Source organism: Hyperoodon ampullatus (assembly GCF_949752795.1).
Source record: "Hyperoodon ampullatus genome assembly, chromosome: 1".
NCBI lineage: Eukaryota > Metazoa > Chordata > Mammalia > Artiodactyla > Ziphiidae > Hyperoodon > Hyperoodon ampullatus.
The window spans coordinates 183,479,459-183,497,187 of NC_136914.1; the positions used below are offsets into that span (position 1 = coordinate 183,479,459).

The window sequence follows — 17,729 nt, forward strand, 5'->3', positions numbered from 1 at the left end:
CCCTTCCACATCTTATAGCAGCTCTTCATCGCATGGACCACATGGTATACAACTGAACACGCAGCTTCTTGCTTCTGAACCTCCACCTGAATGCTTCTTAAGATACTTATTACTGCCGTCTTATTTAGTTCCAAATTCCTGTTCTTTTCTTGTTAATAAATTCCTTTAGGGCAAGGACTATTGTTTTATTCATCTTTGCCAAATTCTCCAGTATCTCATAGCTGGCCTCGTGCATAATAGTTTGTGCACAGCAAATTCTAGTTGAGGGAATGATTTGTTAGTAGGATTGTTATGTTCAATTACTTGTTTTCCCATTTTAATCAAAGCTTGATACTTAACACCTGTTTGGTTTTTTGCAGCATGAGAAGACTTTGGGACATTCCATGAGTCATTCAAGTAACATTTCTAAGGTAGAGTGCCACTGAAATATGTTATTTTTGTAGCTTGGGGTTTTTATATTCTTATACCTGGCATGTGTTTACACTCTTCTCTTTTAAAGACACAAAGTTATCAGTTCATTACTTTAATCCGCTCTGGGACCATGTGAGGTATATAGCAGTTATATTTTTCTAGTGAGGCAATTCTGAGTGTGTGTTGGGGGGAGTGACTGATAGGAGAAAACCCCATTTCTTCCAGTAGAAATTGTTTACTTTCAGGTAAAAGAAATCTCAGAGAGTCACCAGAGAATCTGTCACCTCAATTAGGAATGCATTTGCCTGATGGTAATAAAAACCCAACTCTACTGACTTAAATAACTATAGATTTCTGTTGTTCTGATGACAAGATGTCTGGAGGTGGATAGTTCAGAGCTGACACAGTGCTCACAGATGTTGCCGGGGACCTAGGCTCCTTCCGCTTTCTTTGTGCCACCTTCCTTGGCACGTTGTCATCCTCATGTTTGATCTCAAGGTGGGAGCTGGACCTCCAGGCACCCTGGCTGTGGTCTGTCAGCTGAGAGTGACCCGTTTCAATAGGAAGGCAAAAGCTTTCCCAGAAGCGCCCCTCAGCTGCCTAACTTCTGCTTATATCTCACTGGCCAGAACTGGATCACAAGACCCCCGCCAGCTGGAACGTGGCTAGGAAAAGGAGGGCAGAGGGATGAATCGGCAGCCAACAGCACCTGATACACCTGTGGGGTAGTCACTTGAGTAGCCTGCTGGGAGCACATCAGATGCTAGGGGTGACCCCGGAGCCAGCAGACGGTGTCTCCCATGCTGTGAGCTTGCTCCCATGCACTGCTCATCTCCCAGCCTAGACACGGGCTCTAGCCAACCCCTTGTCCATACAGGTGTGTCTGTGAAGGTTCCTTGCAAAGATGGATTTTTTTCTCGCATCATGTCTGTGTCAGATCCTGACAGGAAGATCTGAATAGTGTGGCAAAACCTATCCTGCTGCCTCAGGCCTCTTAATTTCTCTAAAATAAAGTGACATTATATGCCAAATGTTTTTTATTCATATCACTCTATAGTATACTTTTGAATTAAAAGTAGAATGTAGAAAATCCTTTAAGACATTAACCATCTGTTCTTAGGCATACTTGTGATCTAATCATGTCATTCTGCCACTGAATTTTGCACGAAAAGAAAAGTCCACAGTGCTTAGTGTGCCTAAAGGCCATTTACAGGGTGCTTCTTGGTTCATTGCTGACCTGACCTTCCCCCAGACCAGTGGGGGGGGGTAGCTTCAGCCACCTCATATAAATACCTTTCACCAAATACTCTCTGCTGTTCCAACCTCCTTTTCTTTTCTTTTGCTGTTCCTTTAGCCAGGAATGCTGGAGCTATAGAACTGTGTAGTGGTAGATCATTACTGTCTGAGTAAAATGGCCAGTTTTGCCCTACCACTTTTTGAAGGAGCTGTCCAACATATAAGCACAGAGAAAAGTAAGAAGGCATAGATCGAAATGGCCTGTCTGGTTAAGTTGAAGTAAACATTTTAAAAGCATACAGGAGCACTCATTGCCTTTTGCTCCAATGGCTAAGAGCAGTTCTGAAGGATGTTATTATCCTGTGCCTCAGATATATGTTTCTTGTTTGTTTATGGTTTTAGTAAGATTTTATTTGAAGGAAAGTTTCCTCCTATAGTTAAAAAAGTTTATAAACTCATGGCTTACAATGTCTAGAGGAACGTTTGACGGGCTTGTCACAGGCCTGGGGCATGGGCCTTCTGTGTTGCTCTGTGAGGGTGTTAGAGGGTTAGGTGGACAAGGGTTTCTAGCCATGTGACTTTGAGGAAGGAAACTCCTCTGAACTTTAATTTCTTGATGAGTAAAATTAGGGTAATTATACAACCTTCAGGCTTGCTCTGAGACTTAGGGATAATGTTTGCACGGAGCCATGGGACAGCTTCCTCATTGCAGTGAGTCAGTAAACTGACTCTTGTCAAACTTGGTTGAACCCTGGTGATCTTAGGTTGATTGGGTCAGGATAGTCCTTGATGGTAGCTATTATTATGTCATTACTGATCAAAGACAGAACCATAGGCAGACTTCGTTTTATTGCATTTCACTTTATTGTACTTTTCAAATATTGCGCTTTTTACAAACTGAAGGTTTGTGGCAACCTTGCATTGAGCAAGCCTATTAGCACCATTTTTCCAACAGCATTTGCTCTCTTCTTGTCTCTGTGTCATGTTTTGGTAATTCACTAAATATTTCAAACTTTTTCATTAGTATTATTATATTTGTTATGGTGATCTGTGATCAGTGGTCTTTGATGGTACTACTACGACTTGCTGAAGGCTCAGATGATGATCAGCATTTTTTAACAGTATTTTTAAATTAAGGTATGTACTTTATTTTTTAGTTATAATGTTACTTCAAAGTTAATAGAGTACAATATAGTGTAAACATAACTTTTATGTGCACTGGGAAACCAGAAAATTTGTGTGACTGGCTTTTTTGCGATACTTGCTTTATTGCAATGCTCTGGAACTGAACTCACAATATCTCTGAAGTATGCCTGTATATGCTTTAAGATAAATATCACCTGGGGGTGAAAATTAAGAAATCTAATCAAAACTCTGGCTTTTTTCCTTCTTGCACACATTTTTATTGTGTGTTCTCTGTGCCAGGCACTGAGCTCTAGGTGCTGGCGTAAAATGATGAGCAAAACAAACAAGGCCGCTGACATGGAGTTTTCCTGTAGGCAGGGTTGGAATTTTTTGAAAAAGAAGTTTTAGCTCCACACTTTCACACTCTTAGAAACCGGGGTACTATGAAAGCCTCAAAGCTTTCTGCCACAGAGCAGAAAGAAGATTTGGGTCTCTTGCATTTCCACAGCAGGAGTTCCTGCACACTTAACTGGGATCAAAAGAAAACCTCAGGAGTGGAGAGTCTTGTGTGCTCACACCACTAACTTCCCAGTGATCCCCTCAGCATGAAATTTTGTTGTAAAATGTGAGCCTCCTTAAGTATGTTAGGCATGAACCAGTTAAATGGGGCTGCAGAACAGAGGGCAGGACTGCTGTGCAAGATAACTAGTTTTTGAGAATGCAGTTCTTTCTTGTATTTATAAAATGAGCCTGTTGTTTGAAGCTACTTTTAGGCCAAGATATGTACAACTGTTATCTTCAGTGTAGCAAATATACTTAAGCAGATGCTTTATACCCTTGAGATGGAAGATACAAAGAAAGGTCAGACCATGGACATGTTTTATGCTACCTGAGATCTCTGCTGTCTTGTCAAGAGACTTTTCCTGCCAGCTCAGCCTCTAGCTGGATTTCAGGCTAGTTTGTGCTCACATTAGTCAGTCACCTGCAGTCTACATTATGCTCCTGTTAAAAAACTAGTACAAAGTGTTCTTTTGATGTGTCACCTAAACTCTTATTCTGTCACCCAGCCCTGGTCCTGATTCTGCCCTTTGTGAACTAGAGCTCTGACAGACAAGGGGATTTGGCAGGCTGTGTGGTGCAGAGAGGGGAAGGGGTAGAGGTAGGGTCTCTGCTGCAGGAGTGATGTTCAGCCTCTGGCTGACAGGTGACCTTCACTCCTAGGGTGACTTGGAGCACGGGCTGGTGGGGGGAATGCAGCGAGATACTGACACAGCCTTCGGGGGACTTGGGTGATCACAGAGGCTGCTCCTGGAAGGCCTGCCATGTTAGGGTGAGATGACGTGACTCCCTGTCCAGGGGTGTTGTACCACCACTGCCCACCACCTGCAAGCTGTCTCATCGCTCGGCATAAAGTATCCTCAGCTGTAATGTATACAAGGAGGCCCAGTGCAGCGTTTAGGAGTATTGCATGAGTTCAGATTTTGTCCAACACTTAAGTCTGGGCAAGACATTATGCTTTGAATGCTGAACTAAACAGAGAAGACAGGAATAAGCAGAGTGCCATAAAATACCCGCAGACAGAATTATTATGAAGGTGAAAGAAAAGGGGCTAAGGTACAGAATTAGGAGGAGCCGAAGTTAAAAGGGCTGCTCGGGGAAGGTATGGCTGAGGAGGGGATACTTAAAGCAGGACATAAAAGGTAAAAAGGAGCTGGCCAGAATGGGGTTAAACTGTAGTATAAAACTGGTTTGTCACCTTCTTGGGAAATCCATTTCTTTAGGTAAAGATGAAAGGCAGGTATTTGCAGCCTTGGTCACTGGGAGTGATGGCTGTCATGGCCACCCAGTTGCAAGGTACCTGTAAACCCTGGGCCTGTGTTGGTTGGGACCATTCCAGTGAGGACCACTGTACTTTGACCTAAAACCCTTTAGAGGAAGGTTAGAACTCCCTGAGGCGGCTTGAACTCACTCTGTCCAAAGAGAATTTTTTAAGATATAAGGAATTGGCCTAGGTCAGGTTCACTGAGGGGGCTGGGCTTTCTTGAGCCTCTGCTGATACCTCTCAAGGGAGGCTTATGTGCGGGAAAGGGCAGCACACAGACATGGCGTTAGTTTACCCTGAGGGAAGCATTCTTATTCAACCCGGGGAATTGGATTTGGTCCAGGAGACACAATTTCTTGAACAAGTTCATGATTGACAGCGCTTACCACAGGGTGATGGCAGTGGCAAGCTAGACATCCATCGTGAAGCCTGGAGCATGGGTGCCCTCCTCCCTGCAGCCAAGCAAGTTCACTAAGCTCCAGCAGTTGCTGAAGACGGGTACCTGGAAGAATATTTTAGAGCTCTGCATAATTTTATCAGATACCATGAACATTATGTGCCTGCCTCTGGTTAATCAGGTATTCCTGGGTAGAAGTCAGATTGGACATGTTTAATGAGTACTTCAAATTATTGCTGTTCTGTTGTTTGGCAAGCAAATCTCAATGAATTTGAGCATTGACTTTCCTGGAGCTCTTGAATATTTTCTAGTTAATGTTGCCATTAGGTAGGAATGAGATACAGCAGAATGTCACATGTCAGATGTAAATACAGCCTTAGGATGGTGGCTTGCTGGCCACACACCTTGGTGTGATTGTCAGGACCAAGGCCTGCTTCTCTCTGTTTCTGAATACAGAGTTAACCAGTGACAGACTTAGGTTACTCAGACCTATGGGTTAAGTATAAGGCGAATGTGCCTTTCTTAATTTATACTGAAGAAAACAACTATCCCAAAGACAAGATACTTATTTTCATGCAGTAGAAACAAGGAGAATGAATTGGTGGAGTTGAATGGCATCAAGTGGTAACAGCGTGCTTCACGTGTGTCATGAACACCACATAGCTTCACTCTGGGTCCTGATGGAGCTCCATGGTCAGTGTCTTGCTATTTGGCTCCCCTTTTATAAAGATTGACTGACCATATTTTCTTTTCTTTTTTTTTAGCCTTCTGACTGGTTACAGTTTAATTTTTGGCTGAAACTCTAGACCAGCAGTTTTCAGTTTGCTTCTGGATCTCCTGGCAGGGAGAGGGAGAAGGTTAAAACCGGTTTCATAATAATATGAAGACATTATTTGCTTTTATTACTCTCATTCTCTCACAAGTGTACAGTGGAATTTCCAGAGACTGAGTGGCATGCAAGATGGCATCTTCTCTCTGACACTAATGGAATGTGTGCTGGTGGTCTTGTGTTTTAAAAATTTCTAATATGTGGTTGATGGAACCCACATAAACATAAGAATGAGGCTCTTTGGGGGCCTCTGTTCTTTTAGCATGTTAAGGGGTCCTGAGACCAACAAGTTTGAGAACCTCTGTTTTAGACATATTAAAAGAGACAGTTACTCCAGAGTGTCCTTGTTTTATTTATTCAACAAGTGTTCATTGAACACCTCCTGTGTGCTAGGCACTGTGCAAGGCTGAACAGCAGCAGCTTCTTGGTGAACATATTGTTCCAGTAATATCTTTTTTTTTTTTTTGTCAACATTCAATTTTATTTGTATTTTTTTTTATTAGTTTCTGCTTTATAACAAAGTGAATCAGTCATACATATACATCTGTTCCCACATCCCTTCCCTCATGCATCTCCCTCCCTCCAACCCTCCCCATCCCACCCCTCCAGGCGGTCACAAAGCACCGAGCTGATCTCCCTGTGCTCTGCGGCTGCTTCCCACTATCTATCTACCTTACGTTTGGTAGTGTATATATGTCCATGCCTCTCTTTCGCTTTGTCACAGCTTACCCTTCCCCCTCCCCATATCCTCAAGTCCATTCTCAAGTAGGTCTGTGTCTTTATTCCCGTTTTACCCCTAGGTTCTTCATGACATTTTTTTTTTAATTCCATATATATGTGTTAGCATACGGTATTTGTCTTTCTCTTTCTGACTTACTTCACTCTGTATGACAGACTCTAGGTCTATCCACCTCATTACAAATAGCTCAGTTTCGTTTCTTATTATGGCTGAGTAATATTCCATTGTATATATGTGCCACATCTTCTTTTTATAAACCTTGACCAAGTGCCAGGAAAGAAATGAACAGGGTACAAGGACAATGAATAATAGGGGTGAAAAGCCCTTTTTGAGGAGAAACCTGAGGAAGGGCCAGTTGTGCTGGGTGGGGAGTGGGAGCATCCCCAGGAGGAGCAAGAGGTTGTGGAGTGCTCGGTGACCAATGCCGAGTTGCAGAGCAGAGAGGGAGGCTGGGCTTGGGGCGTTGGGGCCAGCAAAGGGATTTCAAGCAGGTCTCTGAATATTCTTTTAGATTGTGGGTCAGGGAGGGCATGTGCTTAAAGAGATAACTGATTTCATTTGTCACCTAACATATTTGGCTTTAGAGGAAGAGCCTTAACATTAAGTTTGGGGTCATCTTTCTTGTGTCCTGTGTTCCTTGTCAGTCACATTCTCCCAGGCCAAAGGTTCACCTGCCAGGTGAGTAGCCTGGGCAGAAACTTTTCTCATCCCAGTGAGTGGACAGTGGTTGCCTCTGTTGGAACGGGGTTATTTCATCACAAATATACCTGCAGGTTTACTCTGTAGACCATCAAGCAGTAGTAGTCCACCTGGAAGCCTTCTTCTCAGTGGAGACATTCCAAGAATGGTGTGTGTCACATTTCTGCATCTCTGACTTTATTTACTCCTCATAGTAGCCCTGTGGATTATTGACCTGATATTTAAATGATGAAATTCTTGCTCCAAGTGGTGTGCTCTTGGGAGGTGGTGTGCTTAGTGGAGTGACCCCGGAACACACACAGACTGAGGACTTTGGAGTCAAAAACCAGTGCTTTTGCTACCACCTCAGAATTTTCTCAAAGAATGATTGGAAATAAAAATGCATTTCAGGACTTCCCTGGTGGCGCAGTAGTTAAGAATCCGCCTGCCCATGCAGGGGACATGGGTTCGAGTCCTGGTCCGGGAAGATCCCATATGCCACGGAGCGACTAAGCCCGTGTGCCACAACCGCTGAGCCTGTGTACCTAGAGCCTGCGCTCCGCAACAAGAGAAGCCACCGCAATTAGAAGCCCGCGCACCGGAACGAAGAGTAGCCCCTGCTCGCCGCAAGTAGAGAAAGCCCGCACACAGCAACGAAGACCCAACGCAACCAAAAAATAAATAAATAAAAGAAATATATTTATTTTAAAAAATTTATTTAAAAAATTAAATATTTAAAGGAAGTCTGTAGTAGTAAAGGGTCCTTTTGAGTACTAAATAACTCAGAAACCCAGCCCTTTCACCATGGTATTTCTGGTGGTTTGGGGGCCTTTATATGGTTACACTTATAGTTTCTGGGAATGTGAAGCCATCTTTGCTCAGAAATCATTGTCTTCAGTGTAATTTATTGCAAACAAGTTACGTTTGCAGTATTCCCAACAGTAGCTTAAAGACCTGCTTTGTAAGATGAGCCATGAGAAAGTCCCTTCAGCTGTTGTCTTCCCTGTAGCAGTGCTATGACATAGGCCCCTCCTTATGCTGGGGACATATTATTATTCACATAATTCCAACTCTCTCTAAAAGGGCACCGAAGAAAAGAATTCAGTGTTAGTGCTAGTCACTAGACAAAGCTGAGTCATTTATAATGGAAATCATTTTAGAATTCAGTGGTTTTTATTGTACACTCTCCTCTATGAATTCTGTACTGTACGTATTTTATATTGACTTTTTTAGCGGTCAGTTTCAATTATTTGCTATTGTGAAAGCTTGTTCTTGGCCCAGCCCTTCATCAGGAGTCAGCATGTGTGTATCAGAGCAGCCACAGAACTGGCCTCTCCTCTTTAATTGTAGATCATTTTGGAAGTTGAATACAACTGGGTGTTTATTTTTAGAAATCAGATTCTCTCTTAATGAAGCATTTCTTTTCACAGAGGAAATTCTGCACTAAGCAGAAGGTTTGCTGAAACGCAGTCTCAGTCTGTACATTGCAGTGTCTAAACACCAAGTGAGACTCTATTTGGCTTTATTATATGAAGCCAGGCCTGCTGAGCAGCAGTAAGGACCCAATCGCTCTCTCTTGGTTTGGGGGCAGGAGCGCGGTAGCATTAGGTAACCTCCTGAGCAGAAAGTAAAGGTAAGGTGGTCTGGTAAGCAGAATTTCTAAAATGGCTCCCCAAAGATGTCCCACCCTGATGCCCAGAGCCTGTCACTATGATGAGACATTGCTGACGAGATCATTGTATTAATGGAATCACATGAGCTCTTAAAGGCAGAGAGCTTTCTCTGGCTGGTGGCAGAGATTGGAAGCAAGAGTGGGCTTGAAGATGGGGAGGGATGGATGGGGAATGCAGGCAGCCCCTGGCTCACAACCAGCAAATAAACAGGTCCTCAGTCCTAAACCTGCTAGGAACTGCCTTCTGCCAGCAGCCTGAATGAACGTGGAAGTGCATTCTTCCCCAGAGCCTCCACAAAGAAGGGAGACCCTGAGCAGAGGGTCCTATCACGCTGTCTGTCGCATGATACATTTGTGGTTTTGAGCTACTAAGTTTGTGGTAATTTGTTAACCTAGTAATAAAAATCTAATACAGGTGGCAAATGCCATCTTTGTAGAGGAGAAACCTCTCTCTTGATAGCTGTCAGAGCCCTTCACTTTCAAAATCTCTGTGCTGACAATGTAACATGCTTTCTTTTTTTTTTTAAGATTTTTTTTATGTGGACTATTTTTAGTCTTTATTGAATTTGTTACAATATTGCTTCTGTTTTATGTTTTGGGTTTTTTTTTTTTTTTTTTTTTTGGTGGCGAGGCATGTGGAATCTTAGCTCCCTGACCAGGGATCGAACCCTCAACCCCTGCATTGGAGGAGAAGTCTTAACCACTGGACCACCAGGGAAGTCCCTAACATACTTTCTTGATTTAGCCATCTTCTTTTACTTATTTTGATATTTTTGTTTGTTTGTTATGACCATGATCCTTTGTAAGAAATACTTTTTACATTGAAACTCAGTTCATTGACACACAACTGAAAGAAAAAATTCCCCCAAAGACTTAATCATCATGTCAGATGCACTTTGGCATCTGTTTTATTTCATTGTTAAAAATGTAGATCATGACCCATGAAATCAATTTCTTTACCAGTTTTTCCAGAATTGGAAAATCATTACAGTTGGTTGTACAGTTTTATTGTACTTCTTAGACTTTCAGTCGCATGTTACTTTAAAAATAAATTTGTATTTAGGAAATACCTGTTCATGGTTAAGTGGTATAAGGTTGGAAAGGGTCTTCATGAAAAGTCTGTGTCCCTCCTGCCCGGGGTCCCTGCTCTCCTTCCGTGTTTCACAGGAAATCACTGTTGGGAGCCACTGACAGATAGTCTGCACGTGCCAGCATGCATGGTGTGGCCCTCCTCTCTGCCTGCTCCCTCCATATACCCCTTACTGCACATAATGAGCTTTCCCTTCTTTTAATGATTGCCCACGTTCCTTTCTATCGTTGTACCAGTATTAACTCAATCAGATACGAGCCCACGGGCAATGAGGTTATGCCAACCCTTTGCTCCCACAAACAGTTTTGTACAAACCTCTTCCTGCATATGTGTGAGGATGAATTCCTAAAAGAAGAGTTGCTGGGACAAAGTGCACATGCATTTGTAATTCTCAGCAAAATTGCCATCTTAGGAGGGAGGTTTACCAGGTTGCTTTCCCACCAGCGATGTGTAAGCATGCTTGTTACCCCATACTTTTGCCAACATGGGTATTTGATATTTTTTAAACGCTTTGTTGTTGATGATGATGGTATTTCTCATTGGAGCTTTAATTTGTATTTCTTGTTGTGAGAGAGGTCAAGCATCTTCTGATGTTTTAAGAGCCATCTGTATTTCCTTTCCCATTTTTTGATTAAGCCATTGATTTGATAAATCTAATTTGAGGTCCGTTGTAAACACGAGCCCTCTTTGCATCTTGCCCTCCTTCTCTAGTCCTTCCTCAAGTTCCTTCTGGCTGAAAAGCAAACAAGCCCAACCAGCCCATTTCTTGTGGCCCCATATCTGTTGATGAAGATCAGATGGGCTGATTCACTTCTGTTAGGGAGCAAAATGTTTTAAGTGTAGCTTTGCTGGTAAATGGAAAAGGGCCCAGTGGGGTTTCACAATAGAGGAGGAGGAGGAAGTGGCTGAGAGGGAGGTTGGAAAGTAATGTAGTGGAGGGAGCAAGGGAAGGAAGTGAAGCAAAAAGAAAGCGGGGAAGGGTAGGGTTACGGAAGGTACAGCTGGTGTCCTGCAGGGAGGAAGTCCCCTCCAGTGTCCAATTGGTAAGTTCCTGCCACAGACTGACTGAGAACTCTGCTTGGTGAGTCTGTTATGACAGGCCTCCCAATGGCAGTAAGTTCTCTTAAAGGGAAACAGAGGTGGGGCCATGCCAGCTTCTACCAGGGATACATGGAAAGTTTTCTATTCCTTATATGTTTTTGGCAATCTTGATAAAATCATTTAAAACAGTGGGTTGATAGGAAAGGCAACCATTAAGTGACTTGAGGACAGCAAAACAAACATGTCATTCCTAAGAAAGAAAAGCAACTGGGATTTAGGCCTAGACAGAATCCAGAGGTTTGTTTTGGCATAATTGATGACAACATCTTAAAAAGAGGGGATTTTTATGAAAATTTTTTTGTAGTGAGATTGCTTTACATTCTTTTTCATGACCGGAAAGTCTCTTGTTTGAGAACCAACAAAGAACTTCAGGAACAGAGGGCTTAAGTTTTCTCAACACATGTGAATTTTCTCGTTATGAACATTTACACCTTTTATCAATAACTGTGGAGTCCTGTGTGGTCTGATCCTCGTGGAGGTGAGAGGGTGTTCTCCGGCTTTGTGCCGTGGGGCACAGAGTCTCCTTTTCCCTTGAGCCAGCACAGCCTCCCGAATGTCACCCTGCCCCCTGCTCTCAGGAGGAGCTGGGGAGCTGTTGGTCTGAGCCTCTGAGAGGGGACTGCCAGCCCCTTGACTTGTCTTGACCTCCCTGGTTGGACCCTGGAACTGTGTTTGAAGCTCTTGGCTTCATTTTGTCGTCGCCATTGTTGATCAGGCCAGTCTTTTAAATCCTCCTTGGTAGGTTGACAGATTTTACTCGGCCTGATACCAGCAACAAGTTAAGCTCTTTAAAGTTGCTGTCGCTGTGCTTTGATGATCATTCTGTGCGAGGACTGGTCCTGAACTCTCAGCATGTGCTCCTGTTTAGCTGGTGACAGAAGGAACCTCTACGGGGACTGTGATGGCCCCATGAATCTTGCTCATTTTCTCGCTCTTAAGGAGAAGGAGCCGGGATAAGGCATTTGTTGGCTTGTATGTATGTAAAACAACAGTAAGTAGATTTTAAAATTTCCCTTGTAACCTCATGATCTAAGAAGAAGGGAGACTTTTTCTCTGTTATTGGGAGGCTTGTTGAGGCTTGGATATTACCTGCTGAAAGTGTCTCGTGATGTTCTTTGTGGGATCAGAGAGGATGAAGTGAGGGCAGGAGCACAGATAGAGGATGCCGGGGCTGTTCCTGTTTCCCAAACAGAGCACGGGCTTGGGGCTGCCGCCATCCCGCAGGCCTGTGAGTCTGCTGCAAGTACAGACACGACTCCGTGTGAGTCCCCGTGACGCACCTGAGACGGGAAACTCATGGGGAAGGGATCACAGATGTCAAGTGTGTGGATAGTCCGGCTGCTTCCTTGATGCAGGTCTTCTTCTGCTCCGAGGCTCTTCCCTCCGACCACTGAGCCTTGCCATCACGGATGTGTGATAATGTGATCGTTACCCCGGACTTCCCGTTTTCACATGAATTACTTGAGGTTCAGAACAGGAGTGAGAGGCCATTTTTTCTTGGTTTCAGCTTCCCATCTGAGACCTGCCTCCTTTCAAAGACACTGATCCTGGGAGGGCCTCATTCTCCAGATAAGACCCCACTTTCCTTTCACAGGGTTTGCCTTCCCTTCAGAATACTGGATAGTATGTGTGGTTTCAAGAGGCTCCTGTCCTTAGAATGTAACAGGGAGGGAGATAACTAGGTATTGCCTTCTTGGTGAGCAGTGTACTTTGCCCTTCCTCACGTGGGGAGGGCGCTTCCTTCTGTACCTCAATCCAAGCGACTAAGCTTGACCCAGCAACCTAGAGGAAGGAGAGCTGACCTCTTAGCAGTGAGGGACAAGGACGTGAACCTACATGCCTGTCCTCCCTTCCTCCCAGGTCTACTTGGGGAGGCGTGGTGATGACGCTCACTTTTCTACACCATGACCAGCTTGTGGCCTTGCCTGTGGATGCTGAACAGAGCTGCTGGTCACCCTCACAAGTTAAAGAAGGGAGCAAGAAGTTCAAGAAGGCTCCCCATCTCCGAGTGGGGCTAAGGCTGAACATCAGAGACCAGGCTGACTGTAGGAGCTGGGGACATTAGTGTGGCTCTCCTCAGCCTGCCTCCATGCAGCGACTAACAGTAAAGGCCCTGTGTGCTCACCTCAGGAGAATAGACAGAGGAGACCGTGGTGGCTGCCCTGGAGGAGGGCACAGGAGAAAGCAGAGGAGGGTGGGTAGCTCGAGCAGTGGGGACGTAGCAGCATAATATTGAGACCGCCGCCCCCCCAATTTGTTTTAGAAAGAATCATGACCAAGTAGTGCAAGGTTATTGTAGGAATGTCATTTTCGTGGCTCCAAATAAACTTTAGATTCTTAAGAACTTTGACCAGCAATGCTTTTATGGAGAATATATGCAACGTTCACGTGCACGTTCACATAGAAAGTAAATGTGGCTTCTTTGGTGACTCAGAAGATGTGCTCATTGAGTAATGCTGCATAATTTTAGCCTATACATGTGGCATGATACCATGTAACTTCTTGGATCAAGTTTCTTTAGGTTGAGCTGGGTTTACAATGATGTATCATCCCCATGCTGGGGAGCAAGAGTAGCCGTCCAGTGGACACCTCAGTCAGAGTGCCAGTTCTGTCTGGCTCTTCCTAGGCTGGTGTATTCACTGCAGAGGCAAGGTGGGGAGAGCTGTCCTGGTGGCTTATGCAAGTCCGTGGTCCCACAGCTGGAGTGCCAGGATGAGAGTACATCCTGGGGGTGGCACTGAGCAAGAGTGGAGCCAGATGGGCTCTCCAGAATCAAGAAGCAGGGCTGAGGGCTACTGCAGTGGGCCTGGGGAGGGTAGGGAGGAGGTATGTCAGCTTGCTCTTGATAACAGACTCACAGTGCTGTCTTCCCGTAGCCCTTGAGTTGTCCCTCAGGATAACTGTCCTAAGTGGGGAAGAACACACAGGGTGCTGTGAGGGCCGTGGAATCTCAGGAGTCAGTCTTGATGAGGCCTGGCAAGGGCCCCACAGAGGCTGGAGTGGGAGGCTGGGGGACCCTCCAGTAGTGGTCATGCATCCTCAGCCCAGCTGTGCTCCCTGATCCTATTTCTCTCCTTCACTTCTCTTCCCATCGTGGTACTTCCTCCCCCTCCCAGACTTTTCTCTAATTTTGGCTTGTTCACGACCCCTCAGAGCCCCTGCTCTATCTCATGACCTCTTGCTATACTTTCTTCCACATTTACATGTTCTTGATAATTTTCTCAATACACAGTCCCAAGATTAGGACTCGGGAGCATTCTGTGCTCAGCCCCCTCCTGGGCTCAGGGTTGAGCTCTGGGTTGGTGGCCCTGTGCTCAGGTAGTCTCCCCTTTGTATAAAGAGCGCTGGCAGGGTAGTGAGGGTTCGTGGACCAACTGCCCGTTGGTGAGGGAGGAGTGGCTCTCACATTCTGCCAGCCTCGACGAGGACGATCCCAGGTACCTGGTTAAAGAGTGCTGGGTGGGGGAAGCAAGGCTGGCAGGGAAGGTGCCTCATGTTTCTTTTGCATTTGCGTATACCTTACGGTGCTTGGTTTCTTGACTTATGTATGAACTAATTAAGTTTAGATGCTTAGAAGATAAATGACCACTGAATATACAGGAGGTTGATGGTGCTGTTCCAGAGTCTCAAATATTTCTTGGCTACACTTTTACCTTCATCTGAGAAAAGAAGAGTGCTGCTTGGTTTGTTCTTACCTTGGCTCGTAGAGACCTAATACGTGCTATTCACTGAGCAATGGGCAGCGGCAGACCCATTGCCATTCACAAGGAGGTGGTGTTTGCAGTCCCCTGGCTTTTCCTGAAAACTGACTGGAGGTGTGTTGTTTCAGGCTGGGGGCTCTTCAGTGGCATCCGCTCCAGTGTCTGCCTTCTCTCGCACTTCTGTCACGCCCTCCAATCAGGACATCTGCAGGTAATGCTCTGCTTCACACACTACGGTGGTTCATGTGCATCTCAGGAATGAGCGTTCATGTCTACAGGTTCTTGATTCTCCATATGCCTCTGCTCTAAACAATCAACCTGGTTTTATGTGCTGTTTGCTCACCAGGTACCACGCAAGTCTCATTTCTTCACTTTGATGCCTATTTTCTTTTAAAATTGTTTTTACTTTCTGTGCTTTTATTCCACTGTTCTCTGCATGCAGTTCCAGTGCAGTGTTTTCTGAGTGTTGTCACCACAGTCCCGTGCAGTCTGCTGTTGTCTTGAAAGCTCCTCCCTGCCAGAGTTCTCTGACACAAGGGCTCACTGTGACAGTTGTCTGTCAAGACACAGTGCAGGCATCAAAGAGAAATTCCCATGGCTCAGAGTGGGTCCAGGCCTTGAAGCCTGCTAAGAATACCAAAGCCAGAAGAACACTGAAGTTCTCAAAATCCCTGAATGATGTGGGTGAGAAGGCCCCGGATGCTTTGGAAAGTTTTGACTATGCGGAGAGGACTTGCTCTGAAGGGAAACTGATACTCCCTCAAGACCCGTGTCTCAGTATTAACAGGCTCCACCAGAAAGAAGAAAGAACACTGAATCGCAAACCTCTTGGCAGTTCCAAACATTCTTGTGTTTCATCCCTTTCTGCCAATCGTTCAGCGGCCTCAGAGGCGGGAGCCGGGAAGGGGGGCACGCACGTCCTGCTTCTGGACGAGAAGGCAGATGGCGAGGCCGTGTCCAGAAGCCGGCGGCTGCTCCGGTACCTGTTCTCGCTGTCACACGGCTTGAGCACCAGCAGCCTACACTGGTTCCACGAACTGGAGAGCTGCACTGCCGGCCCGCACCCCGCCAAGTCCTCCAGCAGGCTGGCCGGGAGCGCGGGCTTCTGCTCCGACGAAACGGGAGATGATGACGTCTTTGAGGACAGCACATCCACAAAACCGAAGAGCAGGGTCCTGCGGGCGCCCCTCTGCTCGGTGGAAAAGGACAGTGACCTGGATGGTTCTTCCCCTCTCTCTGAAAAGGGCCCCCCCATCTCTCCCGTGTCCACATCAGGGGATGCCTGCAGGTTGGTTTGCCAAGAACCACCATTCTGGCCCTCTCTGCTCCCCACACCTCCATGGCTTCATCTTGCTTTAATATGTGAAGCTTCAGGAAAATGATAGGCAGTTGTACACAATTACGGATTAATAGTTTTCTCCAGAATAGATTATTGGTGTCATTTGAAAAAACAATTTTTATGACATGGGTCCCAAGATAGTTTCATAGATGATAAAAGAGGAAGAAGCTACACATATTAAAGGCCAAGCTGACTCTTCTCAACTAAAAATAAGTAGCTTTTGCATAAGGAAAGGGGAAGAAAAAATAGTATCTCCAGTCTTCCAGCTCGATGGTCTAGATATTAAGCATTGGCTTCCCCTCTCGACCTTGTTTTTACTCCTCGCTCCACCTGCGACATGATGTGCATGGGGAAGGGCTGCTCTTCAGCAGCTCCTTCCTTCCTTTTAACTTGGATGCAGCCACCTCTGCTCAGGTCCTAACTCCACTTTTATCTTCCCGGGTGCAGCATCCTTGTCAGGCCTCCAAAAGCTTTCAGAATTCACTTTTGCCGCTACTCTTAGGCCTTCCCCATTCTAACCTTTCCCCAGTGGCCCCTCCTCAGGATCAGCTCTTATCATTTCTTTTAACAATTGGATCAGAAACCCCTCTCACAGAAACAAGCAGCCGAGAGCCTGGCCTGGGCCAGAACCCAGTTCCTTTCAGGCCAGGTGTCCCTACCTGGTCTCCAGCTGCTGGAAAAGACCTTTCTGTTTCTCAAAAGTCTGTTAAGTTCCTTGAGGTTAGTAGCTACGTCCTGTTGCATGCACCCTTAGAAATAATGAATGATTTAAATTTCTCACTTATTGCTATGAGTGGTCCTGAAAAAAGAAATGAAATTGCAGCATCTTATAATGTTTTTTCAGGTCCAGGAGAAGCACTGTGGTTTCTCTGTTTACTCTCTGAGAGAGGACAGAAATATGTAGTTATGGTGTGTGAAGGTGAGGTCAGTGATTATAGCTAGCAGGCAAAGTTTATCATCTTTTCAAGTCACTGGTATTTTTGAAAGGTAGAGTGCTGGTTTTGTTTTACACAGAAATTTTACCTCTAATTATTTTAACGTCATGTAAGTTCTGGAAGATGTTTCCTTAAATTTATCTTTTTAGTGAAGTTCTTAAGTCTTACCCAAAATGACTGCTTTGTCATTTCTTATATCATTTTTTCCTCTCTGATGCCAAAAGCCACCCAGACTTTCCATGTTGGTGTGGTAAGCTAGAAATTTTTAGTTTGTAGTAATTGTTTTCATTTGTGTTTGTATGTTTTCGTGCTTATAGTCATTTTGTGATGTTTGTTTCTGAACGTTTTCCTTGGGGGGACTGACCTTCCACTGAAGCGTCATCTTCCCTGTTGTGTGGCCCTCCTTGTAATGACTGGCTTTCCTTCTGCCGCAGGATCTGTCACTGTGAAGGGGATGACGAGAGCCCTCTGATCACACCCTGCCACTGCACAGGGAGCCTCCACTTTGTGCACCAGACCTGCCTGCAGCAGTGGATCAAAAGCTCCGACACACGCTGCTGTGAGCTGTGCAAGTACGAGTTCATCATGGAGACCAAGCTGAAGCCTCTGAGAAAAGTATGTGCGAGGCCACCCTCGGAAGCACTTTATCTTCAC

General features: G+C 45.2%; 1 protein-coding gene across 1 annotated transcript in view; it reads left to right on the plus strand.

Moving 5' to 3' along the window:
- MARCHF8 (membrane associated ring-CH-type finger 8) overlaps positions 1-17,729 on the plus strand; it is a gene marked incomplete at its 3' end in the record, with an annotated part of 105,649 nt that overhangs the window by 85,150 nt on the left and 2,770 nt on the right. The window contains exons 3-6 of the mRNA XM_079711769.1: positions 360-410; positions 14,930-15,012; positions 15,244-16,089; positions 17,510-17,690. Coding sequence (XP_079567895.1) covers positions 360-410; positions 14,930-15,012; positions 15,244-16,089; positions 17,510-17,690 — 1,161 coding nt within the window. The remainder of the gene's footprint in view (positions 1-359; positions 411-14,929; positions 15,013-15,243; positions 16,090-17,509; positions 17,691-17,729) is intronic.